The following is a 23,167-nucleotide window of genomic DNA, read 5'->3' as shown; positions in this document are numbered from 1 at the left end:
TTTTTAGCTCTGATAGTCTGTGTGTGTGGATGCTTTGGGGTTTTGTACGTAGACTGTTACTCCTCTTCACAGTCTGTCTGCCTTCCCTCTCCGCAGGCCCTGTTGCTTCTGCACCGGCGATCTGCACCCCCTGACGAGCAGCACCTCACGGAGGCTGCCAAGCTTCTTATTCTCCTGAACCTGTCCTTTACATACCTGAAGCTAGACCGCCCCACCTTAGCCCTGCGCCATGGAGAGCAGGCTTTGATCATTGACCAAAAGAATGCTAAGGCCCTCTTCAGGTGTGGACAGGTGAGCTGGAAGCCAGTGACCTGGGAACAAATACCCAGGAAAAGGTGGTAGCCATGCGCAACTCAGCTACAGCAAAAATGCTGTCTTTCTCTTGTGTGTGTGTGTGTGTGTGTGTGTGTGTGTGTGTGTGTGTGTGTGATGGAGTTTTATTCTTGCCACCCAGGCTGGAGTGTGCAGCGGTGCAAATTTGGCTCGCTGCGACCTCCACCTCCTGGGTTCAAGCAAATTTCCTGCTTCAGCCTCTCGACTAGCTGGGATTATAGGCATGCACCACCAGGCCCAGCTAATTTTTGTATTTTTGTAGAGACAGGGTTTTGCTATGTTGGCCACGCTGGTCTCAAACTCCTGACCTCAGTTGATCCGCCCACCTTGGCCTCCCAAAGTGTTGGGATTACGGGCGTGAGCCACTGCACCCGGCTAAATGCTGCCTTTTCTGTGATTTTAAAGTTCTCTCCTTGGGACAGGCTTGTCTTCTTCTCACTGAGTATCAGAAGGCCCGGGATTTTCTAGTTCGAGCCCAGAAGGAGCAGCCCTTCAATCATGACATCAATAACGAGCTGAAGAAACTGGCCAGGTGAGCTGTGTTTGCAGGAGTGCGAGGAGAGGAAATGGATGTGGTTCTGACTCTGGGCTGCCCACCGGGGTAAGCGACGGTCTGGTGGTGTTGCCCAGGGCATGAGGAGGCAGCCCCTCTACAGCTGAGTTTCTGAGGTGCTCTGTGGTGCCCTGCACCAGTGCAACCTCCACCTCCCAGGTTCAAGCAATTCTCCTGCCTCAGCCTCCCAAGTAGCTGGGATTACAGGCATGTACCACTATGCCTGGCTAATTTTTGTATTTTTAGGAAAGACAGGTTTTGCCATGTTGACCAGCTCATCTCAGACTCCTGACATCAGGTGATTCCCCCCACCTTGGTCTCCCAAAGCGCTGGGATTATAGGCGTGAGCCACTGTGGTGACACTTAGAGAGTCTTCTGGTGCACTCTGCCCCATGTGTTCCATTGAGAACCACTGCTCCCTAACCAAGTGCAGAGAAGTCCCCAGTAGGTCCTGGTGCGACCGGAAGCACCTTTTGGGTCTGACTCATACCCATAGACTCACCTCCTTGTCACTCACATGACGAAGCACCACAGTCTTTTAGTAATGTAATTTTTTCTCATTATGGAAGTTTTGTGTTGGTTAATAGAAAACCTTGAAAATGTCTGTATAAATAGGAGTCGCCTGTAATTCCATCACTTGGTGATAGATCCATGACTCTTAATGTATATGTTCTTCTGTGATCAATTCTCTACTGTATTAAACATTCCGTCCAGATGGCTAGTTAAAGCTTGCCTGGCGTTGGTGTCTGAGAGGTGAGTAGCTCTTAGGTTTGATCCAGTGGTTACCGTTCTGGTCTTTTAGGACTTGCCAGCAATTTCCTTTCTGGTATTTAAAAGTATCCTGTCAGGTTAGATACAGAAATTTGGGGTTCTGGCCATTCTTCAGTGAGAAAACCAAGAGAGGTTAGAGGCTGCAGAGGGTAAGGGGGTCACTTGGCAAGACTCAGCCTGGAGCCTCATGGCCAGAGGCATCTGCCCTTCAGGGTGGCTGTGTATCCTTTCCAGTCACCCGCCTTTTATCCAGTGGCTTGGCTCTGTGGCCAGCGCTGGGAGCTCTCCCTGCCTCCCCACCTCTCCAGCTTACCTTCATCCCTCCCAGTTCAGTTTGAGTCCTGATGAATTTTCAGTGTTTCTGGAGGTGAGTGGAGAATTGCAGCCACCAGATGTCACTGCCTCCAAACACAGACCTCTTCTAACAAGTGTGTATTTCTCCCTCCAGCTATTACAAGGACTACACGGATAAAGAGAAAGAAATGTGTCACCGCATGTTCGCTCCGTGTGGCGATGGCTCTACAGTAGGATAAAGCTGAAGGTAATCAAAGGGCCAGGTGGCACACAGGCTTCAGGATGGAGATGCGTGCTGCTCTCCCAGCCCCTGAGGGAGTGGTGGCTGTCGGCAGCTGAGGCCGGGCAAGGGCTGGGACAGTTTTCCCTGCTGTGGGGAACAACACAGCTGCAGTGCAAGATGCACGTGCTGCGGGCCTGCCTTCTCCGTGAGAAGGAAGTCCGCCCAGACCTGCAAGTCCAATGTAGGTTGAGGGGCCTTGAGCTTTACGTTCATTTATTTATTCATTTATTTTTTTGAGACAGAGTCTCACTCTGTAGCCCAGGCTGGATGGAGTGCAGTGGTACGAGCTCGGCTCACTGCAACCTCTGCCTCCCAGGTTCAATCGATTCTTCTGCCTCGGCCTCCCAAGTAGCTGGGATTACAGGTGTGCGCCTCCACGCCCAGCTAATTTTGTGTTTTTAGTACAGATGGGGTTTCACCATGTTGGCCAGGCTGGTCTCGAGCTCCTGACCTCGGGTGATCTGCCCACCTTAGTCTTCCAAAGTGTTGGGATTACAGGCATGAGCCACGGCGCCCAGCCTAAATTTATTTTTAAAAAAACCTTTTTTCCATGTTTTATGTGGAACTCTCCTTGCAGTTGCTTGGAACATGAGACTATGACCAGAGTCATTAGTGTGATGGTTGGTGTAGCTGGGCTTTGACGCGTCAAGCTTCTCTTCATCTGCTCTTTCCCGAGAACTCGAAAGCCTCCAACTTGACTGTTTCTCTAACACATGACTAAAGCAGACGAGCTCCGGATGTCACAGGGTAGAGGGGTGGGCTGCAGCTCTTAAATTCTGCTTCCTGTTGTAGTTAGAGATTTGAAGACGCTGAAAGCAACAGGGAGCAGAATGTAACATTCCTCCCGAGCACACACCTCTTTATTTGGCAGGCCCAGGATGGGGGTTCCCAAGTGCGTGAGATAACCCTCCAGTCTGGTCTATTTAATAAAACTAATGGAAACAAAATCACCTGCCTGAAACACCTGCTTAGCCGATAACTCTGCTCTCTTGAGAGAAGTTAAACAAGAACAAGAAAACAGCTGCTGACCGGGCTCATGGTGATAAACCTCCTTTGTTGCTTCCTCCGTCTCCCTACAAACGGGGCTTTCAAGGAGGAGGCAATGAAAAGGCCTATTCATCCCAGACATTTTCACAGTGGTCCACAAACTGCTCTGTGCACTTTGAGATGTGCCCATCAGCATCACAGGTTAATGTTGCCTTTGTCACTGATGCTGGCCCTGGGAACCCAGGCTTTCAGGTCTTTCGGGGGCCTTTGGAGTACGTATTCTCAGGTCTTCGGAACAAGGGATGTCCCTTGTTTAGCCACTTCTAGTATCCAGTAAAAATGAAGGGCAGTAACTGTTGGCCAGGCATTTTGGACCATGGCCCCACAAGTCCGGCTCTGCCAGGGCCCATCCCAGACCAGGGCTTGGGCAGCCCAGCCGGGCAGCAGGCTTCCTCTCCATCATGTTTGCCTCCCAGCCTCTTCAGTCTGTAGGACTGGAGGCTGCTGATCTGGAGATGGTTCCCCCATGTTTCCCGCTCAAGCATTGGTCTTACCATCAGCAATGACTGCATTTGTGTTCTGAGGTAGCCTTGGCTGTCGTGCCACTGCTGTCCAGGTGGAGGTAAGTTTTAGCGTTTGTGTCTTTGCTCTCCCCACTCCCTGTTTTTGTTGTTGTTGATGTTGTATTTGTAACCTGGTCTTTTTAAAGAAGCTAAAAATCCAGTCTTCTTGACAATCTAGTTGTCACTAACCAGGACATTTTTTTGAGACAGGGTCTCCCTCTGTCACCCAGGCTAGAGTGCTGTGGCGTGATCTCGGTTCACTGCAACCTCCACCTCCCAGGTTCAAATAATCCTCCTGCCTCAGCCTCCCAAGTAGCTGGGACTACAGGTGTGAGCCACCACACCTGGCTAATTTTTGTATTTTAGTAGAGATGGGGTTTCACCATATAAGTCAGGCTGGTCTCAAACTCCTGACCTCAGATGATCCACCTGCCTCAGCCTCCAAAGTGCTGGGATTACAGGTGTGAGCCACCACACCCAGCCTAGGACAATTTTAACTTTTGTTTTTTGTCTTAAGTGTTAGGTACCACTGACTTGTAAGCTCACTTCTAGTAGAATGAGTGTTCTCTTACGTCTGTGCTCTAAGCCTCTGGCTATGGCAGACAGCATGCCTTTCCCATCTTTGTATTTTCTAGCATCTGGAGCCATGCCTGGCGCACAATTGGTGCTCAGGAAGTGTTGGACTAAGTGTGAACTAGCCAAAGTGGTAGAGCAGGCTCTCATAAAACATCCTCCGGGCCAGCTCTGGGACTGGCTGTCAGACCCTTGCTATTGCCAAGGACGGAAACCCATCTTTAACATCGGCCAAAAAAAAAAGACTTGCAGAAGTCGTCCTGGGAGCGGCTCATAGAGCGGAGGAGGAGTCGGGCAGTCCTTGGGCAGATAGTGGCTGAGCAGCTCTGAGGGCCCTGGGGACTCGGTCTCCCCTCAACTTTGTTTTCTCCCTCCATAGGGAGTGCCCACGCATCCCTTTCTGCAGCCTCCTCCCTAATGGAGAGTTCTGTACCCCACACCTCCCTCCTCTCCCTGTCCCAACCATAACTCCAGTTTGAAAAATCCTGGGCAGGACTCTGGCCTGACTGGAGGTACGTAAAGCCCCGTGAATGGGAGTTTGTGTCTTGTCCTTCTACCCTGACATGCTGGTATCTGAGAACCACCCCCTCATGATCACTTTCTGTGTCTGGAAAGGAGCTCTGTAGCGATCTTCAGCCATTTAAGTGGTTAACATACAGCAGGTGAAATTTGTTCTGCGGTTTCCAAAGCTCAGGACCAGTGAGCCAACACAATAGGAAGAGAGAATCTGGCCTGATGGGAGATTTACTAGTCAGAGGTCCTAGCGAGAATTATCCCACCATGGAGTACACAGTGGAAAGGGACCACTTTGACTGCTTGGGGCCTTGGGGAAGCATCTGTCCCAGGCTTCTCCGCTGTGTTCCACAGGGCTGTGGGGCATCTCCGGAGCTGGTGCAGTCCCTGTCAGGCTGTGTCCAAGCAGAGCTGGAGGGCCCTGAGAGGTTGGTGATGGGAGAAATTAGATCACCTTCCTGGTCCTTTTTACCATCAGGCAATTGCAGACCTTCAAGGCAGAGGCAGCAGCTTCCATTCCCAAGGCATCCAGCCCCGATGAATTACTACGTCCCGTGCTTAACATCAAAAAACACCCCCCGAGGAAAGGGAGCAGCGGGAGAAACCGGTTCAAGAGCAGACAACGAGTTTGTTGCCTGCTGGTCCCAAACATACCAAATGCAAGGAGTGGGCTGCCAGAGGAAACAGCGTTCTGAACAGGGGAAAGCCATGTCCTGCCCTGCCCCATGTAGCCTGCCTTCATCACTGTCTCCTTCCACCTTCCCTGTGGGGAGCCAACTGTTACTGGGCACTCTGGATGCTGTGTGGCACATGGAGAGGGGTCCAGTACCACTTCTACAGTTCTGCCCTGCAGGGACTGGGGGTCTAAACAGGGACAGCAACACAAGTCCATTAAATCACAGAGTGTTCTAGAGTGGGCTGTGGGCGAGGGCCCCTGATCAGAGAGAGGCTTTGCTGAGCCAGGCCTGGGGAATGGGCCCAAGGGTACAGGGAGGGAGTTGTGAGAGGTCCTGTTATTGTCCCTTCATTTGGGGCCTCCTCAGAATGTGGATGGCATTTTGTAGGGCATCAGAGGAGGGGAAGACCTAGCCACAGCTGACCTGCTCTGAGAGGCTGAAGGGGCAGGTCCATCAGGCGGCAGGTGTCTGAATGAGGGGTCTGTAACTCCTAGGCAGCCTGGAGGTGAACCTACTGGCAGGAGCAGAGGGACGGCAGGAGGGTGCGGCCTCCCATCTGGAGCTGACAGGAGGGCGCGCTCTGTGACGAATTCTCAAGACAAAGCAGAGCTTACCTGAGGCAGCGTGACTGTAGTGCCTGAGGGTCTGAAGGTGCCCTGACCAAAGCTGTTGATTGTGGAGGAGAGCAGCTTTAGCGGCGTGTCAGCCACCTGCTAACACGGGTGGGTGGGCAGGGGCCAGAGTCAGGAGTCCAGGGCTTGTCCCCGTGTACCAGGAGCGACAGGGAAAGCTCCATGAGGGGTGGGCAGAACCTGAGGGAGTCTTGGGTTACGCGGCAGGACCAAGGGCACGGGGTGAGTTGGCCCCTGACGCCGTCGGCTCACCTAGGCGTGGCTTCCATTCTTCTGCTCTTGTTTATCATAACATTTTCTGCTAGGTTGCCTACCATTGATTACATTCTTCCTAGTGTTTTTTAGTAGTTTTGGTTCAACATTTCTTATTAATCATATTTTAAATGCCAGGTATTCTACATGCTTTGCATGTGTTAATGTTTTTAAAGTAAGATCTGCGTAATGTCGGTACAATCTCCATTTTACAGTTGATGAATTAGGCATGAAGCAGCTATGTAATTGCCAACGCTGCAGAACTCCTAAGTGATAGAGCCGGAGTCAGACCCTGCGTATACACAGGGGAACCCGATTCGAACTTCACTTTCTTCTGGAGAGTCTTCCACGGGGCTGCTGTGCTTCTATTGCCATTTCTTGATTTATATTTCGGACATTTATCTGTTGACTTTCTGCTATAATTGAGCCTCTTTCCTCTCTCATTACTACTTGTAGATCCTCTATTAGATTATTGTAACAAAACTAATACATTCAGTACCGATGTTCTTGGCTTCATATAGCTAAAGAGAGTATCTCTTGTGTTCCACTTTGTTTTTATTTATTTTTGAGACACAGTCTTGCTCTGTCACCCAGGCTGTGGTACAGTGGTGTGATCAGAGCTCACTGCAGCCTCAACCTCCCAGGCTCAAGCAATTTTCCTGCCCCAGCCTCCTGAGCAGCTGGGACCATAGGCACGTGCCACTATGCCCAGCTAATTTTTTGTTTGTTGTTGCAATGGGGTCTCACCATGTTGCCCAGGCTGGTCTGGAACTCCTAGGCTCAAGTGATCCTCCCTCCTTGGGCTCCTCAGTGCTGAGAATCCAAGCGTGAGCCATAGCACCCCGTTATATCTGTTCTCAATTCATCTAAAATTACACAATGGCTGTCCCAGCGCAGCCTGTTGCTCAAGTCCTTCAGATAGATCTCTTCCTTCTAGAGGCTTACGCTTTTTTTTTTTTTTTTTTTGGGAGACACAGTATTGCTCTAGTGTCAGGCTAGAATGTAGTGGCATGATCTTGGCTCACTGCCACCTTCATCTCCCGGGTTCAAGCGATTCCCCTGCTTCAGCCTCCTGAGAAGCTGGGACTACAGGTGCGTGCCACCATGCCTGGCTAATTTTTTGTGTTTTAGTAGAGATAGGGTTTCACCATGGCCAGGATGGTCTCGATCTCCTGACCTCGGGATCCACCCGCCTCCGCCTCCCAAAGTGCTGGGATTACAGGCATGAGCCACCATGTCTGGCTGAGGCTCTTAAGAAAGAAATTCCTCTGTACTGTTTCCTTAATCACATCTTCCCCTTTTTCCTTGTCTCGTTCTGGGATGCCTGTTGGTTGCAAGTTGGCCCCTTCAGGGATCCTCTGTTTTGTCTCTTTAAAGTCTTTTTTTTTTTTCTCCCTGTGAAATGTACTTACTTTTCTAACTCTTCCATTTTCATTTCAGCAATCACATTTTTGAATCTATGAGCTCGTCTCAGGTTTCTCTTTTTCATAATACTACACTTTCCCTCCCTTCTTTATAGTTTGAAAAATCTCAAACTTAGATAACTGAAGAGAATATGTGAAGATTCCCCCATGTGCTCAACCTCCGGCTTTAACAATAACTACATAAAGCCCAGGCTTCCTTCTGTGACGCGCCCACATCCTCCGTGTAGAGCAGGGAAGCCTGTTTCCTTCCGTCCTCTCATTCCCAACACTCCGGACTTGCAGAGCTCTGCCCTTCCCGCACCAGACGTGGAGGGGTTTTCCCCACACCAGCCAATCCTGAGAGCAGCTCTCTCCTACGTGACCGCTCTGAGTGCACACTCCGCAGGTTAAGGGCTCAGTTCCACAAGACTGTCCCCAGCACAGACTCCAGCCGCGGTTCCAGGTTTTCACCTGTGCTGCTCAGTAACTGGGTGTGCATCAGAGGTTCCCACGCCTGTTCTTTTGGGTTGAGTCATTAGGAATATGGCGTTGAGAACTCAGAAACACCTGCTTACAGTCACTAGTTTATTACAGGTTTTTAAAAGGATACAGATGGGCCAGACATGGTGGCTCGGGCCTGTAATCCCAGCATTTTGGGAGGCAAAGGTGGGCAGATTGCTTGAGGTCAGGAGTTCAAGACCAGCCTGGGCAACATGGTGAAACTCCTTCTCCACCAAAAATGCAAAAATTAGCTGGATGTGGTGGTGTATGCCTGTAGTCCCAGCTACTTGGGAGGCTCACATGGGAGGACTGCTGGAGCCTGGGAAGTCAAGGCTGCAGATGGTGCCACTGCACTCCAGTCTGGGTGGACAGTGAGACCCTGTCTCAAAAAAAAAAAGGATACAGATGAGCCAGTGGGAAGGTACACAGGACAGGTGTGAGGGACAGGACGTGCCAGCACCCACACATGGTCAGCAGCCCCAAAGCTCTCTGAGCCCTGTTCTTTCTGGTGCAGTTGATTGACTGGTTGCCCATTGGTGATTGCCAGTTGAAGGCTGCTTCAGCCCTTCCCTTAGTCCCATGGCTGGTTCCCCTGGCAACCAGCCCCCATTCTGAGGCTGTCCAAGAATCCCCAGCCACCACTCATGCCGTTAGCATACAGAGAAACGCCCAGCACTTCAGAGATTCTGGGGCTTTAGGACCTGTGTGCCACGAAGTGGGTAGAGACCAAATATTTCTGCTTATGTCACAGTCCACCTGCTTCCCTCTGGCCACAGACCCCTTAACAGCAAAACAATGTCCAGCTCAAGAGATACTGGCATGTTACTAGAATCCCATGTAGTCACGGATAAAGAGGCAGTCCGTCGCAATGTGGTCCCAGAGTGGAAGTGTCACTCCATGTCTGTAGTGCTTTATCAGGTCTGTAAACCCATATAACCTTTCCAACATTCTTGTGAGGAAGAAATGATCATTTCCATCGCAGACTGGGGAAGGAGTAAACCTTAGAGAATCAGGACCCTTTCCCTGAGGAGGCCTCCGGGTTTATAAACAACTGAGTGTTTTCATTAGGTTTGAAACGTTACGCCCCAGACGATGCCTGCTTTATTCAGGTGGTGTGTGACCCTGGAATGGCCATGCATTTTTATCCTTCTCTCAGATGTTGAGGAAATTCCCCTCTCCTCTGCTTTCCCCATTTAAGAGAAGCTAAAGCCTTTGGGCTGTAGAGGACTGAGCCCTGCTGCTTGGCCAGCCTTGGGGGAAGAGAATCTCAACAGACTAAAAACAATGTTTTCTGGATAGTCAGCGCAGCTTCCAGGAGGCCCCAGTGGAAGTAAAGGCCAGGCTGTGGCGGGCACACTCCTGTGGTTGAGATTCTGGGGTTTGATCCTGGTTCAGAACTGGCCTGAGGTGAGCCCTGGAGCAGCCAACCCTCAGCCCAGTGCCAGTGCTGAGGCCACAGGAGGCCTCTGGGGCCAGGAGTTCCCTGGTTCCAAAATCACCTTCCTGTGACCCGGCTGTCCTGCTCAGCTGCCAGGAAACCGCAGGAGCAGATCATCATCTCTCAGCGTGTGACTGGACCGAGGCAGGGAGTCTGTTTGATCCCCACTTCCCAAAGAGATTAGGAACTGTTTAGTATTGTCTCTCAAAGTTACTTCGTGCATCCAGTGAGACTCTCTGAGTCCTAAATAAAGACTTATTTCAATATACTTTTGTAATTAACTTTTTTCTTTTTCTTTTTCTTCTTTTTTTGAGAGAGAGTTTTGCTCTCGTTGCCCAGGCTGGAGTAAGTGGCACGATCTCGGCTACCGCAACCTCCACCTCCTGGGTTCAAGCAATCCTCCTGCCTCAGCCTCCCCAGTAGCTGGGATTACAGGCACGCACCACCGTGCAGGGCTAATTTTTTGTATTTTAGTAGGGATGGGGTTTCTCCATGTTGGTTAGGCTGGTCTTGAACTCCCAACCTCAGGTGATCCACCCACCTCAGCCTCCCAAAGTCCTGGGATTACAGGTATAAGCCACCGCGCCTGGCCTTTTTTATCTTTCTCTCTTTTTTTTTTTTTGAAATGGAGTCTCATTCTGTCACCCAGGCTGGAGTACAGTGGCACAATCTCAACTCACTGCAGCCTTCGAGTCCTGGGTTCAGTCTCCTTCCTCAGCATCCCACGTAGCTGGGACTACAGTCGTGCGCCACCATACCCAGCTACTTTTTGTATTTTTGGTAGAGACGGAGTTTCACCATGTTGGCCAGGCTGGTCTCAAACTTCTGACCTCAGGTGATCCGTCTGCCTCAGCCTCCCAAAGTGCAGGGATTACAGGCGTGAGCCACTCTGCCTGGTGATTTTTGTAATTAATTTTTCTGATTCTCCTTCCCTGTGCCTCTTTTTTTTTTTCCTGATCAAAATGGCATTGCATTATCTGCAGGGCATCTGGGCAGAAGGCATTCTCTTGTCAGATGAAGCCATGCAGTGTGCCAGGCACACTGCGAGACCTGGGCTCTTGATCTTCTGGGCATCTGTGAAATGCCTTTTCTCCCAGCTCTGGAGGTGGCCCTGAAGTCATCCCTTTGTTGTGTGGCTATAAATACCTCAACTCCAGTGGCTGCCTTTTCATCACACCCGTTCCTGGGAAGGCATTTCCCTGGTAGGGTTGCTTTGTCCCTTCATCTCTCTCCACATCCTCTCTTGGCAGCTGTAACGGGCCTAAACCCTGCTTCCTGCAACGATTTGCTGTTGTGGATTCTGTGTTCTTTGTGGGTGAGGTATGAATGTGAGCTGCTGAGCTGAATTGCTGGAGATAACCAGATTCCTTCTGCTGATCTTCCACAATCACGGAAGTGGCCTTTATGATTCATTGCGGGTTTGAAAGATAGAACATTCGGATCCTCAGTTTTATCGCTTGCTGTGACATTAGCCAAGTCATTTCACCTCTCTGGGCCTTGGTTTCATTGCCTGTAGGGTGAAGCTGAAGCACTTTGTTATTTTAAGAGAGAGAAAAGACCTCCTGTGTTACCCAGGCTAGAGTGTAGGGGTGCGATTATAGCTCACTGCAGCCTCTTAAGCGCAGGCAGTCCTGCTCAGCTTCTCAAGTAGCTGGGACTGCAAGCGTGTACCAGCATGCCCTGCTGATTTCTTTTTATTTTGTAGAGATGGGGTCTCATTATGTTTCCTAGGCTGATCTCGAACTCCTGGCCTCAAGTGATCCTCTTGCCTCGGCCTCCCAGAGTGCTGGGATTATAGGCGTGAGCCACTACACCCAGCCATGGAGCAGTCACATCTTGAAGGTTACTGTGGCGTTGTTTAGGTTATGCTTCGTTAAGACTGTCAGTGACTGGCTTAGTCTGCTCTTAATTTCTTGGGTTCGTTACGTGCATACACCTGCCTCCAAGCATACATAATCTGAAACACCAACCTTGGATAATTAAGCATACAGGCAGTGAGTGAAAGAAGTGAACCTGAGCAGTAAGGAATTGTGACATCAAGCCAGTGCCTTGTGCCTTCTGGGGAGAGCACAAGTCCCCACCAGCTTTGCTGGCTGACCCCTGTTCTGCGGGTGCAGGTCATGCCCTCAGGACTTTCAGTTGTAGCTGTTTTTGACTGTCATATTTTCGATGCTCCCCAACACTCCTGAGTAGCCACTGACCCAGGGTGAAGCTGAGATGAACTGGGGTGAGTCCCAGGGGTTCAGGAACCCAGAGAAGCTTTTTCAAATCTAATAGATAAAAGAAGTGAAGAGCTATGAGCAGAAGGTCTCACTAGCCGAGAGGATGGTCAGACATTCACAAGGTGAGAAGAATGTGGTCTGCACTGTCACTCTGGAGCACCCGTAGCAGTCACTGTCAGCATCTGGAGAAACGGAAAAGGCAGCGAGAGGCAGGCCGAGGGCATCTCCAGGGTGTTTGGCATCCTCAGGGCATAGAGCTTCATTTTTTTGGTGCGCTGAGTATCGTGGCCGTGAATGTGAGCAAATCTTCAGTAACATCCTTTTGCTTCTCTATGAAATGGCCTGGAGAGACTGCCTGCATCTCTCGGCTAGTGGCCCCTTCCTCTGTCTTCACAAACAGCAGCATGATATCTTCAAATATTCCTCCCTCCCTCCTTCCCTGTCTCTGCCTTTCTCAGCCCCGCTGTTAGTCTCTTATTCTCTCAGCTCCTCTCTCCCCTCTGCTTCCATCATTTTGGCTCCTTCTCTCTTTTTGGTTCTCCTGCCTCTGATTACATTACAAGGATCTGATTACATTGGGCCAGCCAAGATAGTCGCTCAGCTCAAGATCGTTCATTTAACCACAGAATCCCTTCTGCCATGTATGGTAACATATTCATGGCTTCCACGAATTAGAACAAGGACGTCTTGGGGGGCGTTTTCCTGTCTCTCATACCCTCTCACAGATGAGCATCTGTGGGGGACTGCACATCTTGCTAATGCAGAGATAACTCGGCACTCTACACCCTCAGCATCCCCGGCTTAATCCTTTCCGTCCTGATGATGGGATCGTGCCGACAGCCGTCTTTCTTGTACGCCCTTCTGGTGGCTGGGGCCTGATGACACAGCTCACCTCATCTTTCTGCTCTTTCTTTATCCCCTTCAGGGTTGCTGCATTGTTTACACTGTTAGCAGATGTGAGGTTTGGTACAACCCCGTATCAGGCAAGTCCATTGCTGCCATTTTTCCAACAGCATGTGCTGAATTTGTTTCTCCGATTCACATTTTGGTAATTATCACAGTATTTCTTTTTTTTTTTTTTAGACAAACTCTCATTCTGTCACCCGGGCTGGAGCACAGTGGCATGATCTCAGCTCACTGCAACCTCCGCCTCCTGGATTCAAGCGATTCTCCTGCCTCAGCCTCCCAAGAAGCTGGGATTACAGGCGCCTGCCACCACACCCAGCTAATTTTTGTATTTTTAGTAGAAACGGGGTTTCACCATGTTGGCCAGGCTGGTCTCAGACTCCTGGCCTCAAGTAGTCCTCCTGCCTTGGCCTCCCTAAATCTTGTTTTTAAACAAGGGTGGCAGTTGGGGTGACACTTTGACCCCTCTTTGACAGGGTATCACAGCACAGTAGCAGCTGGTGGTGGCAAGCTGTGGTTGTCAGAGGAAATGCAGCAGAGCCACGCTGTGAGGCCTGGCCCATGCCCAAAACCGGGAGTGCCTGCAAGTGCTCTGGTTCCCTGTAAGCCTGGAAAGAGCTGAGCTCCACTCAGCTCCATGCACATTCTCACAGGATTAGGTGGCCAGCCGTGACAGTGGGGAAGTAACCGCACTCCCAGCAGAGGGATGTGACCAAGGGAGGAGCAGAGAGCTGGCCTGGAGGACCACGAGGGCAGCTGCAGGAGGTGCAGCAGTCAGCATGGAGTGGCTGCCAGAGAGCCAGGGCCTCAGGGTGGGTGGGGAGAAGCAGGTCAGGGAGGCCTCATGGCAAGGGTGGGCTCTGAGCAGCCTCTTGACAGGAATGGAAGGGGCAGGTGGAGGACCCAGCAGGCCAGAGGACTGCTGCCTTGTGGGCTGGCCAGGGTGTCACAGCAGAGTCCTAAGGGATGAGGGCTCCACAAAAAATGTTTCCCCTCAGTTGGAATTATTGGAGATACCCAGATTAGGTTCTTAAGAGTGGCTGAGTAATGCATTTGAGAAGGGAAACCAGTTGAATGGTTGCAGGAAGGTCTTCCAATCTCCACATTCACTATGTACAGCCTTGGTTCATCTGCTGGCATTTGAAGCCATAACTTTGATCAGTGTTTTTGAAGGGCTGAGGGACCCGTGAAAGGTTCCAGAGTCTTCTCACTGGATGATGATCATGACTGAGTTTACCTTGGCTCCCCGTTGCAGGATACGGGGAGGTGTCTGAGGCTAGGGCTGCGAGGCATGGCTGGCACGCGCCCCCACTGCCACCGTGGGAACGGAACCTGCTGAGCCCTGATCCTCAGTTCTTTGTCCCTGGATTTCCGACAGAAACATCCTGCGCTCTGCAGCTTCCAGCTCGTGGTTCCGCAATGACATCACTCCTCTGTCTTCTCTGTTACATTTCACACCCTTCTTTGATTACGGCTCATTATGTTGTGTGATTCTGGTGACACCGCTGCTTGGGTTTCTAGTTCATGGTCCCTGTGCCTTTTCCCGCGGCCTGGGGCCCGCCCGCCCTGGAAGCAGCCTGGCTCCAGGTATGAAGGGGCTCGGCTGCAGTCGGCTGTGGGCCTGTCTGGGTTCCCTGCCTCGGCCCAATTGCCACCGTCTTGGGCTTATTTCTCCTTGGGCTAGGGACACAGCTTTTTTCTGACTTTGCACCTCTGTGTGCTACGTGCATTCGGTTTTCAAAACGAAATGTGAGCTGAGCTCTCCTATGCTGGTGCATTCTCGTTTCTGCTAAAGTGTTACTTTTTATTGTCTCCGATTTGAAAATTCAGCTACCTGAACCTCGTGGGATCCCTTTGTCTGAGGGGAGCCTGACGTTCATCCCCACCCCCCTTCATTCATGCCTGCAGAACATCGATTCCAGGGTTTATTTCTAAAGTCGTTTCATGGGACACAACCTAGATCGAAGCTGTCTGTCTGTCTTCACTTGATTGTTATTAAACTTGGCATTATTGACGTTTTCCAAAGGTAAAGAAAGAAAAAGACATGATCACTGCCCACATACCATTTCCCAGGCTTGACAATGAGCATCTTCTGCTGTCCTGTACCCACCCCCCAATTTCTTGGTAGTACTGAATTTTGAATTACAAAAATGCCACATGCTGATATTTAAACAGAAGTGGCGAGGGGCAGGACAGTAAAATTATCCCCAGCCCCTAAGCCTCCTCTCCAGAGGTGACCTCTGTCCATGCCTCAGATGTAGCCTTCCGGAAGTGTTGTTTTTTTTAAATATTCAAGAATGTGAGTATATGTGTAACTTGCCCACAAAAAAGAATTACACATTTTGCACTAGAATATGTTTTCATTACGTTTTGGGTGTTTTCTAAATTAACACAAAAAGAGCCACCTCATTTTTAAGAAGTGACTGGATAGCCTTCCATCCTGTCAGGATATGGCAAGAGTTTTAACAGTGACCGGCAGGTAGGCGGGTAGAGATGAGACTGATAGACCAGGCAGGCGGGCCGGAGCGTCGCAATGGAGGTGATCCTTACGCCTGACTTTTCTGCGGTAGTCAGGGTCCTGTCACTGGTTGCGATGGGTGTGTCTTTGCCTGAACTAGGTAGTGCTAAGCGGACCTCTCCAGTGGCTGTACCAGTCTGCCCTTGGCGTGTCCGACAGATTCCATTTGGTCGCTTTGCCCTCATTTGGGTCGCTAGACTGCTGAATATTTGCCAGGTGGCTGTATCGCAAATGGGGTCTCATGACTGGCAGTAAGTAGCAGGTCCCTGACCAACTCTGTTCGCATGTTCACAGACTGAGCTGTCCTTTCTCTAAATTCCTGTCTGCTTCTCTGTAACCAAACACCGCTCCGATGTTTTTTAGTTATTTTTGATAATTTCATCATTAGTTCTGCGAGTTCTATCAGCAGCTTCACTGTATGCATGAGGCGTGTGATACCATATCATTTTGTCTTCTCTCGTATATTTTTCCTGCCCCCCAAGATGGAGTTTTGCTCTTGTTGCCCAGGTTGGAGTACAATGACACAATCTCTGCTTACTGCAACCTCTGCCTCCTGAGTTCAAGTGATTCCCCTGCCTCAGCCTCCTGAGTAGCTGGGATTGCAGGTGCCCGTCACCACGCCTGGCTCACTTTTGTACTTTAGTAGAGACAGAGTTTCACCATGTTGGCCAGGCTGGTTTTGAACTCCTGACCTCAGGTGATACCCCCGCCTTAGCCTCCCAAAGTGTTGGGATTACAGGTGTGAGCCACCATGCCCAGCCCTCCTCTCGTGTCTTGCTCAGATCCTGTCTGATGGTGGGGGCGCTTGCTTCCAGAGCAGAGTTAGTAGCGACGGACGTGCCTCGTGACTGTAATGGAGCTGCTGCTGGCTCCACCATTAAACACCATTGCTGGCTTTGGCTGAGCCATATTTGTTTCTTATCATGTTGAGGAAATGTTTGTTTGTGACCAAGTCTGTCGCTTAGGCTGGAGTGCAATGGCGCGATCTCGGCTCACTGCAACCTCTGCCTCGTGGGTTCAAGCAATTCTCCTATCTCAGCCTCCCAAATAGCTGGGATTACAGGCACCCACCACCATGCCTGGATAATTTTTGTATTTTTAGTAGAGATGGGGACTCATCATGTTGGCCAGGCTGGTCTCAAACTCCTATGTCAAGTGATCCGCCCACTTTGGCCTCCCAAACTGCTGGGATTACGGGTGTGAGCCACTGTACCTGGCCACCACCTCAGTCTTGACTGATTTCTCTCCGATTGCCTATGGCTCTGCAAGTCTGATTGCAAAGGGGTCTGTTCTTTATGCCCCACTTCCCTTCCCTCTCTTCGGTGCTAGCTCCTTTGGTTGTATCGGGGTAGGGAGGAAACAGAAAGGGTGAGGCTCTCAGTCAGGTGAGGCTGAGGTTCTTTCTTGGTCAGAACTGCTCCTCTGGCCATGCTGATCGGACGTCTATTGACACCTTGCAAGCAGGGCACACCCAGATGGTGGCTGTCTTTTGGGATGCCAGTGGATTCTTCTGAGCACCATGGAGGGAGCACCGTCCCCTAGCTGACGCCCCTTTGAGAGCAGTAACGGGTATTGGCAACATGCTTCTAACCTGACAGCCTTCTATGTTAGCCTACTGGGTTTTTATGTTTTTCTTTCTTTCTTTGAGACAGAGTCTCACTCTGTCACCAGGCTGGAGTGCAGTGGCACAATCTCAGCTCACTGCTACCTCCACCTCCCAGGTTCAAGCAATTCTTCTGCCTCAGTCTCCCAAGCAGCTGGGACTACAAGCATGCACCACCACGTCTGGCTAATTATTATTATTATTATTTTTAGTAGAGATGGGTTTTCCCCCATGTTAGTCAGGCTGGTGTCGAACTCTTGACCTCAAGTGATCTGCCCACCTCAGCCTCCCAAATTGCTGGGATTACAGGTGTGAACCACCACACCTGGCCTGTGTGAACCTGTTGTAAAGTCCTGCTCTTTTGTCATGTCAGATAGCTTACTATTTATTTTTTGGTTTTTGGTTTTTTTTTTATTTTGAGTTGGAGTCTCGCGCTGTCGCCCAAGGTGGAGTGCAGTGGCACAATCTCAGCCCACTACAACCTCCACCTCCCAGGTTCAAGCAATTCTCCTGCCTCAGCCTCCCAAGTAGCCAGGATTACAGGCGTGAGCCACTGCGCCCGGCCTACTGTCGTTTTTACTCTCATCCTCTTTGTCTGTCTGTGGGTTTAAATTCTTACTGATCTTGGATCAGGTGAGGTAACATACAGCTGTAATCCCAGCATTTTGGGAGGCCAAAGTGGGTGGATCACTTGAGGTCAGGAGTTCAAGACCAACCTGGCCAACATGGTGAAACCCCATTTCTACTAAAAATACAAAAATTAGCCAGGTGTGGTGGCATATGCCCATAGTCCCAACTACTCAGGAGGCTGAGGCATGAGAATTGTTTGACCCAGGAAGTGGAGGTTACAGTGAGCTGAAATCATACCACTACACTCCAGCTTGGATGACAGAGTAAGACTCTGCCAAAAAAAAAAAAATTCTTACTCTCTTTGATCTTGAGATATTCAAGATACTAAATTTATTCCTGCTGTATTATTGTGATATTCTTTCTTGTATTTTCTTCTTCTTTTCCCATGGGTTACGTATAAGTGTGTCTTGATTTCCAAATATTTAAGACTTTCCTGATTTTCTCATTCTGCTGTGGTCAGAGAACTTAGTCTGGTTTCAGTCTTTTTAATGTATTGAGACTTGTTTTCTGACACAACATATGATCTTGGTGATTTTTCCATACACACTTCTGTGTATTCTGCAGTTGTTGGTTCTGGTATTCTACAAACATTAATTCGGTTGGATTGGTTGGTAGAGTTGTTCAGGTTTCCTATATCCTTCAGGATTTTCTGTCTGCTTGTGCTGTCAGTTGAGAAGGGAATACAGATGCTCCTCACTTTATGATGGTGTTACGCCCCAGTAAACCCATGGTAAACTGGAAATGTAGGTTGAAAGTGTAAGACTTACAATCAGCTGACAGTTTATCCTGATGTGGCCCCATCAGAAGGGAGTATACTGAATGCATATCATTTTTGCACCATCATAAAGTAAAAAAATCCTAGTCTGATCTTTAGAAGTTGGGACCATGTGTATAAAAATCTCCAACTGTAATTGTGGTTTTGTCTATTTCTTCTTTCAGTCCTTAGCTTCTGCTTAGTGTATTTTGAAGCTGTGATATTAGATACATATACATTGTTACAGCTTCTTAATGAATTGACCCTTGTATAAAATATCCTCCACTATTTCCAGTAATATTACTGTTCTAAAATCATAATATAGTCATGCCAGCTTCTGATTATTGTTTGCATGCTATGTATTTTCCCATCCTATTATTTTTAACCTATCTGTTTGTTTAATGTGTATCTCTCATCATAAACAGCATAGTTGCATCTTTTTAATTTCATTCTTACAATCTCTGCCTTTGCAGCTCAACTGTTTAGACCATTTACATTTAGTACATGTATTGATATGGTTGCGTGTCAGTCCTTGTTTAACATCCTGGATAGGTTCTTGGAAACTGACTTGAAATGAAACAAAGTATAATAAAACTAATTTTAGTATAGGCAAATTGATATAAACAAGTGTTAAGTTCCTCTGGCGTATTTCTGATTGCCAAACTCGTAAATAAAGATCCCAAGCACTTCTAATTGTAAACATTAGAAGAAATGTGACCTTATAGATACATTCAGGAGAAGATTAATAGAAACACGTAATTGTTTGCCCAATTTTTGGTGAATCTCAGTGAGTGATGGTGGTCATAGTGGAGGTGGGTTAAATCAAGGAGGAAATGTTTGTGAAGCTGAAGTTGTAAGGAGCGCCTCCTGTCACCATGCAGTTCAAAACCAGTAACCAATCTGGCAGGCTTGCTGAGCACATTCATGCCATGCTGTTTATTGTGCATTTGTATGAGTATCATATACGTTATGAGTTTTTATTTTGCAGTAATTTGTACTTACTCGTTTTTCAGCTTGCTTATTGCAAGTTAAGGGTCAAAGGCGGCCAGAACCTAACTTGGCAGCTCAGGGCACAAGCTGGGAACCAACCCTGGGCAGGACGCCCCTTCCATCACAGACGACCCACACACATGCACACACATACACACACACACACACACACACACTGTCTCCATCATAGAGGACACACACACACTCTCCATCATAGAGGACACACACACACACACACACTCTCCATCATAGAGGACACACGCACACACACACACACACACACACACACTGTCTCCATCAAAGAGGACACACACACACACTCCATCATAGAGGACACACACACACACACTCTCCATCATGGACACACGCACACACACACACTGTCTCCATCAAAGAGGACACACACATACACACTCTCTCCCCATCATAGGGTATACACACACACACTCTCTATCATAGGGTATGCATACACACACACACACCATCATACAGGACACACACACACACACCCCATCATAGGGTATACACACACACACTCTCTATCATAGGGTATGCATACACACACACACACTCTCTCTCCCCATCATAGGGTATACACACACACTCTATCATAGGGTATGCATACACACACACACACTCTCTCTCCCCATCATAGGGTATACACACACACACTCTCTATCATAGGGTATGCATACACACACACACTCTCTCTCCCCATCATAGGGTATACACACACACACACTCTATCATAGGGTATGCATACACACACACACACTCTCTCTCCCCATCATAGGGTATACACACACACACTCTCTATCATAGGGTATGCATACACACACACACACTCTCTCTCCCCATCATAGGGTATACACACACACACTCTCTATCATAGGGTATGCATACACACACACACACTCTCTCTCCCCATCATAGGGTATACACACACACACTCTCTATCATAGGGTATGCATACACACACACACTCTCTCTCCCCATCATAGGGTATACACACACACACTATCATAGGGTATGCATACACACACACACTCTCTCTCCCCATCATAGGGTATACACACACACACTCTATCATAGGGTATGCATACACACACACACACTCTCTCTCCCCATCATAGGGTATACACACACACACTCTCTATCATAGGGTATGCATACACACACACACACACTCTCTCCCCATCATAGGGTATACACACACACACTCTCTATCATAGGGTATGCATACACACACACACACTCTCTCTCCCCATCATAGGGTATACACACACACACTCTCTATCATAGGGTATGCATACACACACACACTCTCTCTCCCCATCATAGGGTATACACACACACACTCTCTATCATAGGGTATGCATACACACACACACTCTCTCTCCCCATCATAGGGTATACACACACACACTCTCTATCATAGCGTATGCATACACACACACACACTCTCTCTCCCCATCATAGGGTATACACACACACACTCTCTATCATAGGGTATGCATACACACACACACTCTCTCTCCCCATCATAGGGTATACACACACACACTCTCTATCATAGGGTATGCATACACACACACACTCTCTCTCCCCATCATAGGGTATACACACACACACTCTCTATCATAGGGTATGCATACACACACACACACTCTCTCTCCCCATCATAGGGTATACACACACACACTCTCTATCATAGGGTATGCATACACACACACACTCTCTCTCTCCCCATCATAGGGTATACACACACACACTCTCTATCATAGGGTATGCATACACACACACACACTCTCTCTCCCCATCATAGGGTATACACACACACACTCTCTATCATAGGGTATGCATACACACACACACACTCTCTCTCCCCATCATAGGGTATACACACACACACTCTCTATCATAGGGTATGCATACACACACACACACTCTCTCTCCCCATCATAGGGTATACACACACACACTCTCTATCATAGGGTATGCATACACACACACACACTCTCTCTCCCCATCATAGGGTATACACACACACACTCTCTATCATAGGGTATGCATACACACACACACACTCTCTCTCCCCATCATAGGGTATACACACACACACTCTCTATCATAGGGTATGCATACACACACACACTCTCTCTCTCCCCATCATAGGGTATACACACACACACTCTCTATCATAGGGTATGCATACACACACACACTCTCTCTCTCCCCATCATAGGGTATACACACACACACACTCTATCATAGGGTATGCATACACACACACACTCTCTCTCTCCCCATCATAGGGTATACACACACACACTCTCTATCATAGGGTATGCATACACACACACACACTCTCTCTCCCCATCATAGGGTATACACACACACACTCTCTATCATAGGGTATGCATACACACACACACTCTCTCCCCATCATAGGGTATACACACACACACTCTCTATCATAGGGTATGCATACACACACACACTCTCTCTCTCCCCATCATAGGGTATACACACACACACACTCTATCATAGGGTATGCATACACACACACACTCTCTCTCTCCCCATCATAGGGTATACACACACACACTCTCTATCATAGGGTATGCATACACACACACTCTCTCTCTCCCCATCATAGGGTATACACACACACACTCTCTATCATAGGGTATGCATGCACACACACACACACACACACACTTCTCCATCATGGGGTACACACACATGCACATGCATACATTCCATCATCAGGCATACACACACATACGTACACACATTCCATCATAGAATACACACACACACACACACACACACTGGGGTAATTCAGACATACTCAGTAACCTAATGTGCACGTGTTTGGGATGTGGGAGGAAGCTGGAGCACCTCGAGAAAACCCACGCAGGCATGAGCAGAATGTGCCACCTCAGACAGACAGCGGCCCCATCTGGAATGTTTTCCCTTCCTCAGTGTTACAAGGAAACGACATGGAATGAAATGACGTTATTGGAAGCCCTGCGGTAGCGTCGTTCTCTCTTTGTCTGTACCCGTTTGTTCTCTTTTCTCCCTTCCTTCTGGATTGAACTGGTTTGTGGGGTTTGTTTGAGTGTTCCCTTCTATTATTAACTGCACCGCTGTGGTTCTTGGAGCGGCTGCTCTAGTGCAATCTGCAGTTTCAGTGATGGCAGCCTAAATACTGCCGTCCCACCTCACTACCAGGAAGCCCTTGTAGCAGCATACTTCCATTTATCTGTTGCCATGTAGTCACAACCTACTCCAAAATTTAGTGGCTTAAAACCACCATTCTGTTCTGTCTCATCATTTTTTAGGTTAGGAATTAGTGCTGAGCTTAACAGGTGATCCTCCTCCTCCTCCTCCATGTGGTGGTATCAACTGAGGTCACTTGGTGGCATTCAGCTGACAGATGGGCTGGCCCAGAGCATCCAAGATGGTTTCAGCCATGTGTTTTGGCACGTTGGCTGGGACGGTGGGGCCTGAACTCAGCAGGACTGTCCATGTAATGGTCTTACATAGTCGGACTTCTGTGGCAGCCCAGGTTCGTAGGAATAAACGGGAAGGGAAATGCTGCAAAAGACAAGAGTAGCTGCTGCCCGTCTTTGCGGGCCCGGACAAGGGTGCCAGCTCAGCACTGTGACTTCCCTCTTTTACCCGGCAGAGCAGCCACACGGCCTGCCCAGGGTGAGGGGTGCCCTCCGTGTTTCCGCTCTGATCCCCTGCAATCTGCTTTCCACA

The 23,167-nt window shown here is 49.0% G+C and overlaps 1 protein-coding gene across 12 annotated transcripts in view; it reads left to right on the top strand.

The window, feature by feature from the left end:
- The window catches only part of FKBP6 (FKBP prolyl isomerase family member 6 (inactive)), a 38,177-nt gene that overhangs the window by 12,590 nt on the left and 2,420 nt on the right, over positions 1–23,167 (top strand). For 8 of the 12 annotated variants that reach the window (XM_078355122.1, XM_008981657.5, XM_035280157.3 and 5 more), the window contains 3 exons: positions 97–291; positions 756–865; positions 2,106–2,198. In XM_078355122.1, coding sequence (XP_078211248.1) covers positions 97–291; positions 756–865; positions 2,106–2,190 — 390 coding nt within the window. In that variant the 3' untranslated portion in view covers positions 2,191–2,198. Of the gene's footprint in view, positions 1–96; positions 292–755; positions 866–2,105; positions 2,199–2,811; positions 2,948–23,167 lie in introns of those variants that run through there. The other 4 variants (XM_035280191.3, XM_008981671.5, XM_035280195.3 and 1 more) reach the window with 2 other exon arrangements.

Source organism: Callithrix jacchus, chromosome 2 (genome assembly GCF_049354715.1).
Source record: "Callithrix jacchus isolate 240 chromosome 2, calJac240_pri, whole genome shotgun sequence".
In the NCBI taxonomy this organism is placed as follows: Eukaryota; Metazoa; Chordata; class Mammalia; order Primates; family Cebidae; genus Callithrix; species Callithrix jacchus.
Note: the sequence above shows the minus strand (reverse complement) of the source record. Positions and strands in the feature narration are given on the sequence as shown.